Source organism: Apodemus sylvaticus, chromosome 20 (genome assembly GCF_947179515.1).
Source record: "Apodemus sylvaticus chromosome 20, mApoSyl1.1, whole genome shotgun sequence".
NCBI lineage: Eukaryota > Metazoa > Chordata > Mammalia > Rodentia > Muridae > Apodemus > Apodemus sylvaticus.
The window spans coordinates 4,708,006-4,723,820 of NC_067491.1; the positions used below are offsets into that span (position 1 = coordinate 4,708,006).

The window sequence follows — 15,815 nt, forward strand, 5'->3', positions numbered from 1 at the left end:
GCTTCATCCAAAGGACAGAGCTTGAGGTGACAACCTAAGAATCCCCCTTCTGGAAGAATTCATTCCCAATCCACTCATGCTTGCAGACTATTTTGGCCATGAAATCTATTCTTCTGATCTATTAAAATAAGAGACACAAAGAATTTCTACATGTGTTCTTTCACTTCAGAAGGACCCCAGGAAATAATGGAAAATTCTCTCATAACTAAATATAAAAGGCAGAGAGAGAAGGCGTCTTACCATCCCTGGTCACTCTTGAATTTGTAGGCAGCTGCAAGAATATGGCACAGGGATCCTCCTGCTTTGAAATCTAGGAAACATTTGATCTACAAAATTGAGATAGGGAAGAAGTATGTGAAAGTTACATTGTACATACATACACACACACACACACACAAGACTAAAGGCAAGCTCATGCCAATCTAAATCCCACTGCCTCCTTTTAAGGAATTACATTTACTTATGAATTTATTTAGAGTCTCTTTCTCTCTGTATGTACGTATGTGTATAAATGTATCATGTGTGCATTTTTGTACGTGTTCTATGTATATATATGAATGCTTGTGTGTATGCATGTGTACCTACGTATGTTATGTATGATGTGCGTACATCTATGTGTTCTATGTATATGTATGTTGTGTATGCATGATGTGTGTATGTGTGTGTTCTATGTATGTGCATGTATGTGTGTATATGTATGTTATGTGTGTCTGTGTATGTATATGTGTGTGTGCACTAATGGACATCACAGGGTGTTGGTTCTCTCCTTCCACTATGTGGGTAGTTCTAGGTACTTTATCCACTGGACCACCCCTTCCTTTGTGATACTGAAGACAGAATTCAGGCCCTCTCCCAGATTAGACAAGTGCTCTACTAGGACTATACCTCTAGTGCCCCTTTTCTTAAAGTTGAAGACAGGATGTTGCCGAGTTTCCTAGGCTAGTTTGGATCAGTAATCTTCCTGAACCAGGCTTCTAAATAGTGGACACACCAGGTGTGCGTCACCACATCTGACCTAAAAGCTCACAACCTCACATTGTTTTTTTTCTAACTTTTCAAGATTTATGTATTTTACATGTGTACGCGCTTTTCCTGCCTGTGCATTTCATGGGAAGGTCAGAAGGCATTGGATCCCCTAGACCTGAGGCTGTGGATGTTCTTGAGCAGACACTGAGGTATCTCTTCGGCTCCCTAACTTCATGCCCCTTTAAGCATAACCATGAGAGAATAAACTTGACATTCTCAGATTACTTGTTAGAGAGTTTTCCTTTTTTTTTCTTTTTTTTGGATTTGTTTTTTTCCAGACAGGTTTTCTCTGTATAGCCCTGGCTGTCCTGGAACTCACTCTGTAGACTAGGTTGGCCTTGAACTCAGAAATCCACCTGCCTTTGCCTCCCAGAGTGCTGGGATTACAGGTGTGCACCACCACCACTTGGAGAGTTTTTCTAAAATAACAGAAATGATCAACTGGGAGTGAGGGCAAGCTGTAATACTCTGACCGTTGGAGACAGTTTAAAAAAAAAAAAAAAAAAACCTCCCAAAATTTTGAAATTTGAAAAAGAAGAAAATATGGGTTCTTTCTTTCTTTACTTTTCTTTCTTTTTTTAATTTTGTTTTGGGTTTTGTTTTTTGGTGGTTGGTTGACTAGTTTTTTGAGACAGGGTTTCTCTGTGTAGCTCAGGCTGTCCTGGAACTCACTCTGTAGACCAGGCTGGCCTGGAACTCAGAAATCCACCTGCCTCTGCCCCCAAATGCTGGGATTAAAGGCGTGCGCCACCACTGCCCAGCTGTTTTTCTTTTTCGACATGGTACTACACACAATTGCTTTACAGAGCTTTGAATTGCTATATAGAGCAGGCTGGCCTCCAACTTTTGATTCTCCAGTGTCAACCTCCCTAATTCTGGATTACAGGCACATAGACAAAATTTTAAAGGGCAAAACAAACGAAAAACCTCTTCCCAGTTTGGAGGATTTGTCCCCTCCCCTTGAACTCACCGGCAGTTTAGTAAGAGGCGCGTTACTGACATGTTTGCCAAAAACCTCTTCCTGAAACTGGAGCAGCTGCACCACCAGGCTGGACAGGGACTTGTTGGTTGGTGGTTCTGCTTGTATGTACTGGGAAAGGAGGGAAGGGAAGAGAAACAGTCCAGACAAATTCTCTACCACCACCCACATCTCTCCGTGAGTTCCTGGAAACACCTGGAGAGACAGAATTGCCCCTTTCCCCTCCGCATGTCTAGTTTATATAAAGAGGACTTCAGGAGGGACTGGAGTCTATTGTCAGCAGCCCAGGTTGCCGGGACTAAGGACTGGCAGCGAAGGAAGCTTTAAACTCTTCCTTGGCTGTACCCTGACGTTGGAATAGCAGGACGCCACTATCTCGGCACCTCATCTCCAACCAACTGTAAAAATTCTGAAGGTTGATGGAGTTCAAGGGAAACAAAAGCCCCTTTGAGGCTCTAAGGGATACAACAATGTATTTCTTGGGGGAACATGATAAGAGACCAGGCTTCTGTCCATGATGGTGCATTAAGAGAGAGAGCAAGGGGGGAGGCAGGACAAACTCACTTATAAACTAAGCCTGTGCATTTTGCTTCATGAGGCTGAGAATGGCTAGCATTGTAGGGTCTCCTCTCCAGCAAGAATCTCAGACCACCCACCCAGCTTGATAATAAGTAGCAAGACAACAGTCATCTATCCTTTTCAGAGGAATCAGTGACCTCAAACACTACCGTTTCAAGCTACCTGGAATCCTACCTTTCCTTTCTGTTCACTGAGCCAGGAAGCTACTTTCTCTTTACCTTTTGACCTTATTTCCTCTACCCTAATCAGAGTCTGCACCTCTCGGTGGGAGGTGTAAAGAGATCCCGGGAAAGAGAGAAGTAAATGACAAAGAGTTAAGCACTTGAAAGCTGCAGCGGGTCACAGCTGTCAATGCCCTGGGGGTTTCACACTAAGACCCTAGACTGATCTCCCCTTAAAAGGTTAAAGGCAGGAGGCTGGGAACCAGAGCCTCACGCTGAGGGTACACAGGAGTCACAGACCGGACAGCGGCTGGTCAGGAGTCTGACACCCACAGAGACCCCCAAATGGGTTCAAGTGCCAAACTCAAGCCAGGATTAGTGGGGCTCTCTGAAGTTGTCCACTGTATTCTGACAGGCTGGGCTGCAAAGCTGGAGTAGTAGCAAGAATTGGAGGGCTGTAAAACAACGCTAGGAAAAATGAACCCTTAGCTGGGGTTTGTGAGGAAGCAGGCCATATCGAAGGTTTAAAAAAAGGAAAAAAGAAAAGAAAAAAGGCCCAGACGCCATGAAGACGCAAGAATAAAATTTGGTGTGTGTGTGTGTCTGTGTGTGTGTGTTTAAAAGACAGGTAAGGCTTCTTGAACCCTTTTGTTCCCCATCTTTATTTCCAGTTACGGGGTGGGGGTGGGGACGAGCGATACGAAGCTTATCCTGGCCTCTAGACCTCAAACCCAAAGCGATGCCCAGGCTGGCTTGCAGAGCGACTTCATTATGGAAGGAGGCTTGGAGGGGCTGCTGCCCCGGGCTCCCATGCCCTGTCCTCCGAGAGGGCTGCAGCCCTTTAGCAGGAGGCGAGGGTAACCCTGGGAGACAGGTGATTCCCCAGGTAGAGGCGCCTTCAACGGCCTGCTCCGCGCCGGTCTACCCTCCTGCTCTGCCATCTGTCTCCGGACGTACACAAAGCACCGGGGAGGCCCGGGCCGCGCCGGGGTCTGGCTCGGAGGGGGGGCTCCGGCGGGCCCCGAGGCTCGCACACCGGAGGGGAGGAGGCGCGCGGCGGCACCGGTCAGCCTGGAGGGCGAGGGCTGCCGGGCCCGGGCCGCCGCCCCGAGCCGCCGGCTGCACCCGGGCAGAGGGCACGGTGGGGGCGGGGTGGGGGAGGGGCGCGGGCGGGCGGGCGGGAGGCGCGGGGAGGCCTCGGGGAGGAGCGCGGTGGCGGCCGCAGGGTGGGCCGGCCCCGGGAGCGGCGGCCCGGGGCCCTTTGTCCCGGCCGTGCCCCCCGCGCGGCGCGGCCCGCGTACCTTCTTGTAGTTCTTGCCGAGCCAGAGCCGCACGTTGTCGAACTGGGTCACGGTGTCCGCGGCCTCGTAGTACTTCACGTTGGGGCCGCCGTCCTTCTTCCGCACCGCCATCTTCTCGGGCTCGGGCCCCGCCGCCGCCCGCCCCGCTCAGCTCAGCTCCCGCCTCCTCCTCCGCCCGCCTCCCGCCGCCTCCCGCCGCCACGACCGCCGCCTCCCGCCGCCTGGGCCCCGGCCGGCGGAGCGCCCCCTGCCGGCGGCCCGGCGCGGCGGCGGGCGGACCCGAGCGCGCTCGGCGGACACCCCGGCGGCGGCGGCGGCGGCAGGCGGGCGGACCAGAGCGCGCTCGGCGGGCTCCCCGGCAGCGGCAGCTTCCCGGGGTCTTGCGGGACGCGGCTGTCCCACAGCGGAGCCCTCCCCGACCTGGTCTCGCAGCGGGAGTGGGCTTACTGTTCCACCCCACGGGGAAACCCGGAGCCCCGGGTCTCCAGGAGCTCCGCCCCGTAACCCCGAGTGGCCCCCAGCACGCACGTTCCCGTGGAACTCTTTCGCTCCAATAAGTTCCTTCCAACCATTCCTGTTTCAACCCTGACGCTCCGCGCCCCGGCGCACCCGGGGTCAGGTGAGGGGTCTCCTCCCTCTGATCTTCGGGTCTCGCCGATCGCCTTCGGTTTAGAGGTCGGCTGGCGAGTCCCGATTCCCCGACCCAGCCTCAAGCGCTGTGGCGCGAAGGTACGGGGGAGGGAGCGGCTCCGGTGTGCGCCTCGGGGCCGCGACCCCGCGCCGGTCCGCTCGCACACGCCCCAGTCGCCCGTGTGGACCCTTTCTGTAAGCGCGCGGCCAGCTATGGTTTTGGGAGTCACGGTGGCCGAGTGGTTAAGGCGTTGGACTCGAAATCCAATGGGGTTTCCCCGCACAGGTTCGAATCCTGTTCGTGACGGCAGCTTTTCTTTTCCTTCCTACGTGGTTTAATTCGGAAGTAAAAAGGCAGCACTACTTCTTTAGTTACACTTGGGGAGCACACAGACTGAACTGGGCACAGCCGTATTCGCTGCTAGGCTATACCAGGCACTTGGAGAATTCTGTAACATCCTGACATAGTGAAGAGTTGTTTTGTTTGGGAAATCTGGGTCTTTGCAACAATACTCAAACCTAGAATTTCTTTTTTCTTTTTTTCTTTTTTTTTTTTAAGGATTGAACATTTTTATTAGATTTTAAGTTTCTTTACTTCGTACCACAGAGCCATACTTAGGGGGTCAGCAGTTATGATATTGTTTGCAAAGAAAACACTAATTTGAAAAAAGTGATTTTTGACCATATCATTAAAGAATCAGGTGGGAAGGGAGAGGAGAGATGGGCCTGAGGGAGACAGCCAGCATGGAAGGGTATTCGTGGAGAGGTATGCCGACCTAAAACCTAGAATTTCTAAACAGGGCATCTTTGAATTTTGTGACCAGAAGTGAAACCTTGAAGTCTGGTGACTGGAGACGCAAGAAACAAGCAAGAAACAAGCGTTCTCTCATTTGGATTTTGTTTTTGTTTTTGTTTTGTTTAAATTTTAGATAGGGCCTCTTGTATCCAGGCTGCCCTTGAATTGCCTTGCAGCTAAGACTTTGAATTTCTGATCCTCCTGCCTCTTACCTCTCAAATGCAGAGTTACAGGCGTGCCTGGGCACACCAGGTTCCTGTGCTGGTCGACACTGAATCCAGGGCTTCAAGTGTAAGCCTTCTGTTGCGCTACAGTCCCTAGCCTTTATTTGAGTTTTCCTGAGTTTACCTCGGGTGTCACAGGCCTAGGAGGAGGCCTGTGTTGGGGATTTGTTGGGCACCAGGTGCTGGCTAGGATCTGAGTGTATCAACCAAGCTGGGGAGCTCCTTTCTAGCCCTCATGCGTCGCTGTTACCCAGTTCTTTATGGAGAGTACTTGTTCTTTTTCTTGCAGAGCAAAATCTCCCCCGGGAAGGATCTCTGAGAACTCATGGAGCATCTGGCTTTTCACCCCGTTTCCCGCCTTCATGTGGCTGCTTATGGCTTCCTGAGACTCCTTCCTCCCCTCTGTGCAGCCGCCTCGGTCCCTCAGTCACAGCCATGCCAGCTGGAACCTGTCACCCTTCCGTGACCATTCAGTGAGTTTCCTGCAAGGAGTCTTCTTGTTTGTCTGCTGTCTTAGGGTCTTACTGCTGTGAACAGACACCATGACCAAGGCAACTCTTATAAGGACAACATTTATTTGGGGCTGGCTTACAGGTTCAGAACTTTAGTCTTTTATTGTCAAGGTGGGAACATGGCAGCATCTGGGCAGGCATGGTGCAGGAGGAGCTGAGAGTTCTACATCTTTTTTTTTTTTTTTTTTGATTTTGGTGGGGGTTTTTTGTTCTGTTTTGTTTGTTTGTTTTTTTCTTTCTTTCTTTTTTCCCGAGACAGGATTTCTCAGTATAGCCCTGGCTGTCCTGGAACTCACTCTGTAGACCAAGCTGGCCTCAAACTCAGAAAACCGCCTGCCTCTGCCTCCCCGAGTGCTGGGATTACAGGCGTGTGCCACCACTGCCCAGCTATTCTACATCTTTATCTGAAGGTTACTAGCAGATTACTACTGGCTTCCAGGCAGCTAGGATAAATGTCTTAAAGCCTACATCCACAGTGACATATTTCCTCCAACAAGGCCATACCTACTCCAACTGGGCCACACCTTCTAATCCTGCCACTTCCCCTGGCAGAGCATACACAAACCATCACATCTCCTTTTTGAGACAGTTTCACCGTAGCCCAGGGTAGGCCGCCAGCTCATGGCGGTCCCCCTGCCTCTGTCTCCTGAGTGCCACCATGCCCACTTTGTAAGGAATCTCTTCCTCCATTAAAAAAAAATTCTATTTATTCTGCCTCCTAAATATGTTTTAAATCATACCATGATTTAAAATGGACGTGTGTGTAGTGGGCCTACCTCTTGTCAGAGAGAGCCTTTATTTGAAAAGCTGCAGTAGGCTGGATTGGCTGGTACCTGTCTTTAATTGCAGCACTCAGGAAATAGAGGCAGGCAGATCTCTGAGTTCAAGGCCAGTCTTTCCACTTACAGTGTTTCCAGACGGCCAGGGCTACCTGTGAGGATTACATGAATTCATGTTTGGATATACTGAGGCAGCCATACAGCCACAAACCTAAGCCCGCCAGGGCTGTGTGTGTGTGGACGGCCTGACTTGAGTCTTCTCTTAGCCACTTTTTACAACCGTCCATCTCGTCTGACCTTGTCGGGGCTGTTCAGCGGTTGGCACAGCCTCTGTCATCCTCACTTCCTCTGCTCCATGTAAATGTCGGACAGTCTTCTTTGGCTGGATGTGATGTCCCATGTCTTCAACCCCAGAACTTGGGAAGTTGCAGCAGGAGAATTGCTGTTAGTTCAAGGTAAGGCCGAGCTACAGCGACGCCTTCTTTGAGGAAGGATTGGAGATGCAGCTCAGTTGCTGGAGTGTCAGTGTATATGAAACCTTGGGTTCAGTCCCTAGAACTGCGCTCTAAAGAGGCGGAAGCAGGGGAGCAGAAGTTCAAAACCTTCGCTGCTGCGTGCGAGTTTAAGCTGACTTGTGCTAATGAAACCCTGTCTCAAAAGGAGGAGGAGGGGGAGGAGGAGGGGGAGGAGGAGGAGGAGGAGGAGAGGAGGAGGAGAAGAAGAAGAAGAAGAAGAAGAAGAAGAAGAAGAAGAAGAAGAAGAAGAAGAAGAAGAGACTCTGAAAGTCTGATCACCTATTGTCCATCCCATCCACCCTAATCTTATGGGAAGTCATTGTTCACACAGACAAGCCACTCAATTTTTTTATCTTGCTATGTGAATGCACACGTTGTGTGTGTGTGTGTGTGTGTGTGTGCGCGTGCGCGCGCGCGCGCGCGCGTGCGTGCGCGCGCTTCAACAAGGCTTTAAACACAGTTGTGATCAAAGATGCTTTACAGTAACTAATAGAATCTCTTTTTTGGCTTGCAATTAAACTATCTGGAGAACCAAGGATTGACCAGCAGAGGGCAGTCAACAACCATGTTGTGAAGGAAAGAAGCATGCCCTTCCACCCCCAACACACACACACACACACACACACACACACACACACACACACAGTTTACAAAATGGAGGCTGCAGTGGTAGTGGTGTGAACGCTGACAAGCTTGGAGTACCTGAAGATCACCCCTTCCACTCTTAGATGCATCACTCAGAACCTTTAAGTGTGAAACACCGGGGGCTCCAACTTCCCATCCAATAGATACTTTGCACGCTGGCACATCCTTGTGATCCCAGGAAGGACAAGGCTGAAGGAGGAGGATCATGAGGTAGACATCAACTTGGGCTACATATCAAGTTCAAAGCCAGTCTGGGCTGTAATGAGACTCCGTCTGAAAATCAATTTTAAAAGAATTATCTATCAATCACCATCACCACCACCACCATCATCATCATTATTTTGCCTATCGAGGCTTCCTCTAACTCCTTACATTCCCACCCTGTTTTCCACCTCAGCAGATGGCATCTGTCCCTTTGACCTGGTGTGGCATGAGCTGTTGTCCCTGTCCCTGTTCCAGTCCGCGTGTTGCTTCTCCCTCTGGAATTTGGCTTAGCTCACCCTCCCTGACCCTGCTCAATCCAGCTTCCTGTGTAATCTGGACTTTCTTTGTCTTGGTTAAGGTTACTGATGTTGCTGTGATGAAACACCATGGCCCAAAGCAAAGTGGTGGGGAAATGGTTGCACTTCCACATGGCACTCCACTGAAGGAGGTCAGGACAGGAGCTCAAACAGGGCGGGAACCTGGAGGCAGGAGCTGATGCAGAGGCCATGGAGGGTGCTGCTTACTGGCTTGCTCAGCCTGCTTTCTTATAGAACCCTGGCTCACAAGCCCAGGGATTGCCCTGCCCACAATGGGCTGGGCCCTTCCCCATCAATCACTAATTAAGAAAATGTCCCACAAGCTTACCTATAGCCTGATCTCATGGAGGTGTTGTTTTAACTTACAGTTCCCTCCTCTCAGATGACCCAAGCCTGTGTCGGAGCTGACATAAAATTAGCCAGTACAACCTTGAAATTTTCCTGTTCCCGAGTCAGCCCTTCATGAATTCAGGATGGACAAGCCACACTCCCTCACTTGACAATCCCTAGTCACTATTTTCTTATTCTAAACAGGGTTTGTGTGTGTGTGGGGGGGGTTGTTTGTTTTTAGAGACAGGGTTTCTCTGTGTAGCCCAGCTGCCCAAGAACTCACTCTGTCGATCAGGCTGGCCAGATCGGATCTTACTAGGTATCGCAGGCAGGAATCCAGGCTGGTCAAACCTATCGTCTTTCCTCAGCCTCTTCAGTGCTGGAATTATAGGCAAGCTCCACCATGCCTGGGTGTTCTGTATTTTCAAGACAGAGCTCTGTGTAGCCCTGGCTGTCCGTCTGTCCTGTAGGCCTGGCTGTCCTGGAACTTACTCTGTAGGCCCCGCTGGCCTCTGCCTCCTGAGTGTTAGCATTAAAGGTGAGCACTGCCACACCCAGTCTGTTCGGATTTACGGGGTCTTACTCTATAGTCCAGGCTGGCCTGGAACTTGCTGAGTAGTCTAAGATGGACTCCAACTCCTGTCCCGTCTTGGTACTGGGGTATTGAACCTGGGACACTGGCATGCAAGTCCACTGGCCTCCAGCTTTAGCCTGGACTTGAGTTCTCAGTCTTCTTGCTTCAGCCTTCTAGTGCTTGGGAGTACAGAGGGTAACTCTTCCACTTCCTTGACTGCTCCACCGACAGACCTTACCAGGGCATTCAGGAATGAAGAGGTGATCCTTATGGACGCAGGAGAGGTGGGGTCAGGAGGTCAGGGATCTCTGATGAGGAAACTGCACCACCCCGAAGGAGGCTCAGTGTGTTTACCCTACTCAGCCAAACGGAGAGGCGAGGAGCAGATCATGACAGATGTCTGAACGAGGAGCCAGTGCCTTTAATGTACAGCTGAACAGGAGGCGGCTTTAGTTAATCTCAGTAGAGGCCGTTGATATCAGGGACAGGGAGGGGAGCTAGAATGGGCATTTTCTGCACACACCATCAGCTCCTGCACACGGATGAGAGGATGCTGTCCTGAGCCTCCCGGGGATGAGGGGCTGTGCCCATTCCCCATGGGTCTGAGGTGATGGCGGCTGGCATGGCTGTGGTCACGGCACACACTGACGCAGAACTTCCTGCGCTCCCCATGCGTTAGTGATGTGTGTGTGTGTGCATGTGTGTGTGTGTGTGTGTGTGTGTGTAGTGTGTTGCCATGCCTGTGGACCTGAGAGGGCAGCTTTCAGGACTCCTTTCCCCCATGTGGCCTGGCCTGAGGGGTCTAATTCAGACCTCTAGGACTGGGTGGCAAGTGCAAGTGCCTTTAATTGTCGAACCATTTCACAGTTGATGGCCTTTGTTTTTGGTTTTCCAAATAAAATGTTTATCTTTCTGCCTCTGGCTTCCCACCGCTTAGGTACCTTTTGGTCTGGTTAAATTTAAATTTCATATATGTGCACTGTATTTACAACATTTCCCCCTTTCTCCCACCAACTCCACCCATGTTATCCCCCAACCCCCAAACTCATGGCTTTTCTTTTCTTTTTGAGACATGGTTTCACTCTGCAGCCAGGCTGGTCTTGAACCTGCAGAGATTCATCGGCCTCTATCTCCCAAGAGCTGGGAAAGGTGTGCACCACTGTGCCCAACCGTCTCTTTTTATTGTCCTCTCTCCCTCCTGCCCCCTCCCCCCCCCTCACACACACACACACACACACACACACACACACACACTTGCTGAATCCATTTAGCATTGTTCATCTGAATTTCTGTCAGGACAGATCACTGATTGGATAACCAGCTCAGCGGCTCACCCCTGAGAAGTCCTTCCTCTCCTGAGAGTCACTGCTTGCTTGTAGCTCTCCATCTAGAGGCGGGGCTCCACGAGCTTCCCCTCGTCCCCTCGCTGACTGGCCTGTCAGCGGTGTCACAACTGTTCACATCTTCTGTGGTCATATCGCTGGGGTTTCAATGGTGCCCTTCCCTGCCGTATATAGAGAGTCTCGCAGCAAAGGTCCGTGTTCTGCTTCCCCTTCCTCAATGTCCCCTGGACCTCAGATGTAGGACTGTGTTGGAGATGTGTCAGCTGGCAGTGGACATCCCGTGGTCAGTCGTCTCCGCACTGTGATCAGCTGTGGCTTTCTGTAGGGGTCTCGTGTCCACTTTACAACGAAGCTTCTCAGCCGGGCGGTGGTGGCGCACGCCAGTAATCCCAGCACTCGGGAGGCAGAGGCAGGCGGATTTCTGAGTTCGAGACCAGCCTGGTCTACAGAGTGAGTTCCAGGACAGCCAGGGCTACACAGAGAAACCCTTTCTCGGGGGGGGGGGGGGGGGGGAACAAATCCAAAAAACCAAAAACCAAAAAAAAAAAACCAAAAAAAAAAAAACCCGAAGCTTCTCTTGTGAGGGGTAAAAGCTACACTCCCCTGTGGGTATCAGGATAAGTATTTAGGATGGCACTGGCTCAAGAAAGTGCCACTAAGACCTGAGACCTCACTAGCTACAATAGTCGGCTAGCTTTCCCAGGCGTGCATTCATCCTACTGAGTGGGCCTTATATCCAGTAGAACAGCCGCTATCGCATGTTCAGAGTTATCTCTGCCATACTGGCTGTTCATAGACTTTATAGGTAGGTGGGAATTCTTGATTAGTTTTCTCCTTCCGAAGCTTGCACAAGACCTCCTGGTGCGATGACAGCCTGTCCTTGAAAGGAACTTTCTGGTGAGAGCATAATTCCTCTGTTGGACCCATTCCTTCTAATGTTCTGTTCTTTCCAGGAGATATTAGACATCTAAACAAGTTAATCATTTCCATGTGATGGCCCAATTCCTGCTTTATAAACATTATAAACAGCAGCAGACTAATACCACTCTGTAATGACCTCGGCTACAAAAATCTTAGATTTTCATCAAAATCATTTATATATATATAAATGAGTTCGAGACCAGCCTGGTCTACAGAGTGAGTTCCAGAACTCAGATATATATATCTGAGGCACAGTTTCTCTATGTAAGAGGCCTGGATGTCCTGGGAACTCGCTGTGTAGACCAGGCTGGCCTCTCACTCACAGAGATCCACCTACCTCTACCTCCTCAATGCTGGGATTAAATTCATATGAATGTGTGTGTGTGCGTGTGTGTGTGTGTGTGTGTGTGTGTGTGTGTGTGTATGTGTGTGTATGTGTATATGTGTATGTGTGTGTATGTGTATGTGTGTATGTGTGTGTATGTGTGTATATGTATGTTTGTGTATGTGTGTGTATGTGTATGTATGTGTGTATGTGTGTGTATGTGTATGTATGTGTGTATGTATGTGTATGTTTGTGTATGTGTGTGTATGTGTGTGTACGTGTATGTGTGTGTATGTATATGTGTATGTTTGTGTATGTGTGTGTGTATGTTTGTGTATGTGTGTGTATGTGTGTGTACGTGTATGTGTGTGTATGTATATGTGTATGTTTGTGTATGTGTGTGTGTATGTGTGTATGTGTGTGTATGTGTGTATGTATATGTGTATGTTTGTGTATGTTTGTGTATGTGTATGTATGTGTGTATGTGTGTGTATGTTTGTGTATGTGTGTGTATGTTTGTGTATGTGTGTATGTGTGTGTATGTTTGTGTATGTGTGTGTGCCCATAGAGGTATATCATCAGATCTCCTGGGCTGGAATCATAGGCAGATCTGAGCTATCATGGGTCCTGAGAACTGAACTCAGATTCTATGCAAAAGCAGCAAATACTCTTAACCCACTGAGTCATCCTCCTGCTCTAATTTCACACACACACACACACACACACACACATATACACGAGGTAGGGGCACTATATGAAGAACCTACCACTAATATAACCCAACATAATATCCTCTTCCATATTAATGACTTGCCCCAAATCATAAAAGCTTCAGGCTAAAGCTACCTTAACCTAAAACTGTCACGCACAAACACTTCAGGAATTCCTTACCGCTGATTTCTGAACCACTTTTGAATGATTGCTTCAGAATTACTTGAAAAAAGTCAACTATATCATCTCTTCTGTTTTGCTCTAGATTTCCTCTGTGACTAACCTAGGTCCTATTCATTGTCTTCCATTTCTGTCTTCTCTATGTGCAGTTTTTCAAGACAAGTTTCATGTAGCTTCAGAACTCAGTATATTGCAAGATGTTAATCTCCTATCCCTCATATTTGCCGCCCACAAACTGGGATTATAGGCATGCCTCACCGCACGTAGCTTTAGCCTTCGTGAGACGGCTTGGTATTGCCTTTTACGTGTGGCAGGCTTCCTCCTGCCAATTCCTGGGCTTCAGGCATGCGCACCTCACTGAATTCTTTGCACTAATTCCCATTGTTTCCTGACTGCCCGTGAATAAATAACCCCCAAATCCATCTTTTCTGAAAAATTACTTTCATTTGTGTCTGTGTGCGTGTGCGTGTGCGTGTGTGTGTGTGTGTGTGTGTGTGTGTGTGTATACATGCAAGCAGATGCTCAAAGAAGCTGTAACCCACAGTGGGTCTTCTGAGCTGTTGTTACAGGTGGCTGTCAACTTCCTGACATGATTGCTAAACTCAAGTCCTCTGGAAGAGCAGATAAGTGCTCTTAGCTGTTGAGCTGTCTCTCCTGTCCCAAATCCAATGCATTTGTATTCACCCCCCCCCCACACACACACTACTTTGTTTGTAAGTAAGAATATAGAGGTCAAAGGACAATCTGTCAGAGTTCCTTCTTTCCTTCATGTTGGTCATCAAGCCCAGGAGCAAGAACCTTCACCTTCTGAACAAAGGTCCCAGCCCCCTTTGTTGTGTCTGGTACTATGCAGCCCTGACTGTCCTAGAACTCAGTGTAGACTAGGAAAGCCTTGAATTCAGAGGTCTGTCTGCCCCTGCCTCCCCAGCACTGGGATTAAAGGGGTGCACCCCTTTGCTCAATTTATACCTTATTTTAGTTTTCTAAGACAGGGTCTCCCCAGTTCTGCGTAGCCCTGGCTGTCCTGGCCACTGCAGACCAGGCTGGCCTCGAACTCACATAGATCTTCCTGCCTCTGCCTCCCAAGTGCTTGGATTAAAGGCATGCGCCACCACCATCTGGCCTTATGTTTTATTTTTTTAATATTTATTCTCATGAGTGTTTTTGCCTGTGTGTATGTACAGAGGCCCATGCATGCCTGGTGCCTGTGGATGCCTAAAAAGGGAGTCAGATTCTCCGGGACTGGAGTTGTAGATGGTTGTGAGCCAGTGTGTCGGTTCTGAGAGTCAAATCCAGGTCCTCTGCAAGAGCAGCAAGTGTTCTTAACCCCTTATCCATCTCTACAAAGATAACTTTAAAAATTCTTATGAGCTGGGCGGCGGCACACGCCTTTAATCCCAGCACTTGGGAGGCAGAGGCAGGCAGATTTCTGAGTTCGAGGCCAGCCTGGTCTACAGAGTGAGTTCCAGGACAGCCAGGGCTACACAGAGAAACCCTGTCTCAAAAAAAAAACAAAAAAAAAAAAAACACCAAACCAAAAATTCTTATGAGCCAGGAAGGAGGCAGAGGCAGGCAGTTCTCTGAGATGGAGCTGAGTTCCAGGACAGCCAGGCACACAGACAGACAGATGTGCATGTCTGATAGGCCTGTCTGCATGCATGTGCACACCACGTGCACAGCTTTTGGATTCCCTGGAACCCCCAGTTCTGTAACCCCGTTACAGATAGATGTGAACCACCATGTGTGTGCTGAGGATCGAGCCGAGTCCTCTGCAGGAGCAGCAAGTGCAGCAGTAAGCAACCGCTGCCCTCCAGCTCCCCTCTAAGAGATCTCTATGTGTGCAGTTGAACATACATGTGAACATGGCACCCGTGGAGGCCAGAAGAGGAAAGTGGATCCTCTGGAACTGGAATTACAGGCAGCCATGAGTTGCCCACGGTGAATTCTGACTCACGTTCTCTGCAAGAACATGGAGTGCTATTAACCCCTGAATCATCCCCAGAACCCCCGTCCCCAGCCCCCGCTATTTCAGACCTGCTATGCAGCCCTAAATCCAGTCCTGTCTCAGCCTCCAAAATGCTAGGATCTTAGGTGTGGAACAGTGAGCTGGTGAAATCCAGGGCTCTGTGAATGTCAGGTAAGCAAGCTGCCTATTCAGTGACACCTCTAGCCGTCCAAACCCATGGGGGGAGGGGGAAGGGTCAGACAGAACCTCACTGTACACACCAGGGGGCATCTCCGGGACTGGACGAGTCCACCACCACCACCACCACCACCACGCCTGGCTGTCATCATTTTCTTACTTGTTTTCCATGGCCACCAAAGTTGGAAGTCACTCAAAATTCATCAGTAGCATTCCATTCGCTATCCTGAATTCCAAGGCCTGTCCTCTGCCTCTGGTTCATTAGTTCCTTCAATAAACTATCAGCAATCTCAGAGGGCATAAGAAGATCACATAAGAAGGGAAGGAAACTTTTTTTTTTAAATCTAGGCAATTCAAGGCTAGCCTGGTTTACAGAGTGAGTTCCAGGACAGCCGGGGCTACACAGAGAAACCCGGTCTTGAAAAATAAAACTAAACAAAACAAAAACCAAAAAATCTAGGCAATTAGAAAGCAGGAAATTGGGGTAATGGTGGGACACTTGAGCATATACTGATGTCCCCATAATTTAGCTCTCTTCTGATGTTTTCTAGTCTCAGAACTTGCTAACCTCAATCAACTCCTGCTTAGTGAAACAGAACTACTTAAAGGATACTACAGGA

The 15,815-nt window shown here is 49.4% G+C and overlaps 1 protein-coding gene and 1 non-coding gene across 7 annotated transcripts in view; one reads left to right on the top strand and one right to left on the bottom strand.

The window, feature by feature from the left end:
* Smarcc2 (SWI/SNF related, matrix associated, actin dependent regulator of chromatin subfamily c member 2) overlaps positions 1-4,224 on the bottom strand; it is a 31,015-nt gene extending 26,791 nt beyond the window's left edge. For all 6 annotated transcript variants that reach the window (XM_052164792.1, XM_052164794.1, XM_052164791.1 and 3 more), the window contains exons 1-3: positions 4,047-4,224; positions 1,997-2,116; positions 241-326 (exon numbers count right to left, since the gene is read on the bottom strand). In XM_052164792.1, the coding sequence (XP_052020752.1) occupies positions 241-326; positions 1,997-2,116; positions 4,047-4,157 (317 nt within the window). In that variant the 5' untranslated portion in view covers positions 4,158-4,224. The remainder of the gene's footprint in view (positions 1-240; positions 327-1,996; positions 2,117-4,046) is intronic.
* A 677-nt stretch (positions 4,225-4,901) lies between these two features.
* On the top strand, positions 4,902-4,983 carry Trnas-cga (transfer RNA serine (anticodon CGA)). The gene has a single exon. It is a non-coding gene; the product is annotated as a tRNA-Ser (tRNA).
* Positions 4,984-15,815: the final 10,832 nt, after the last annotated feature.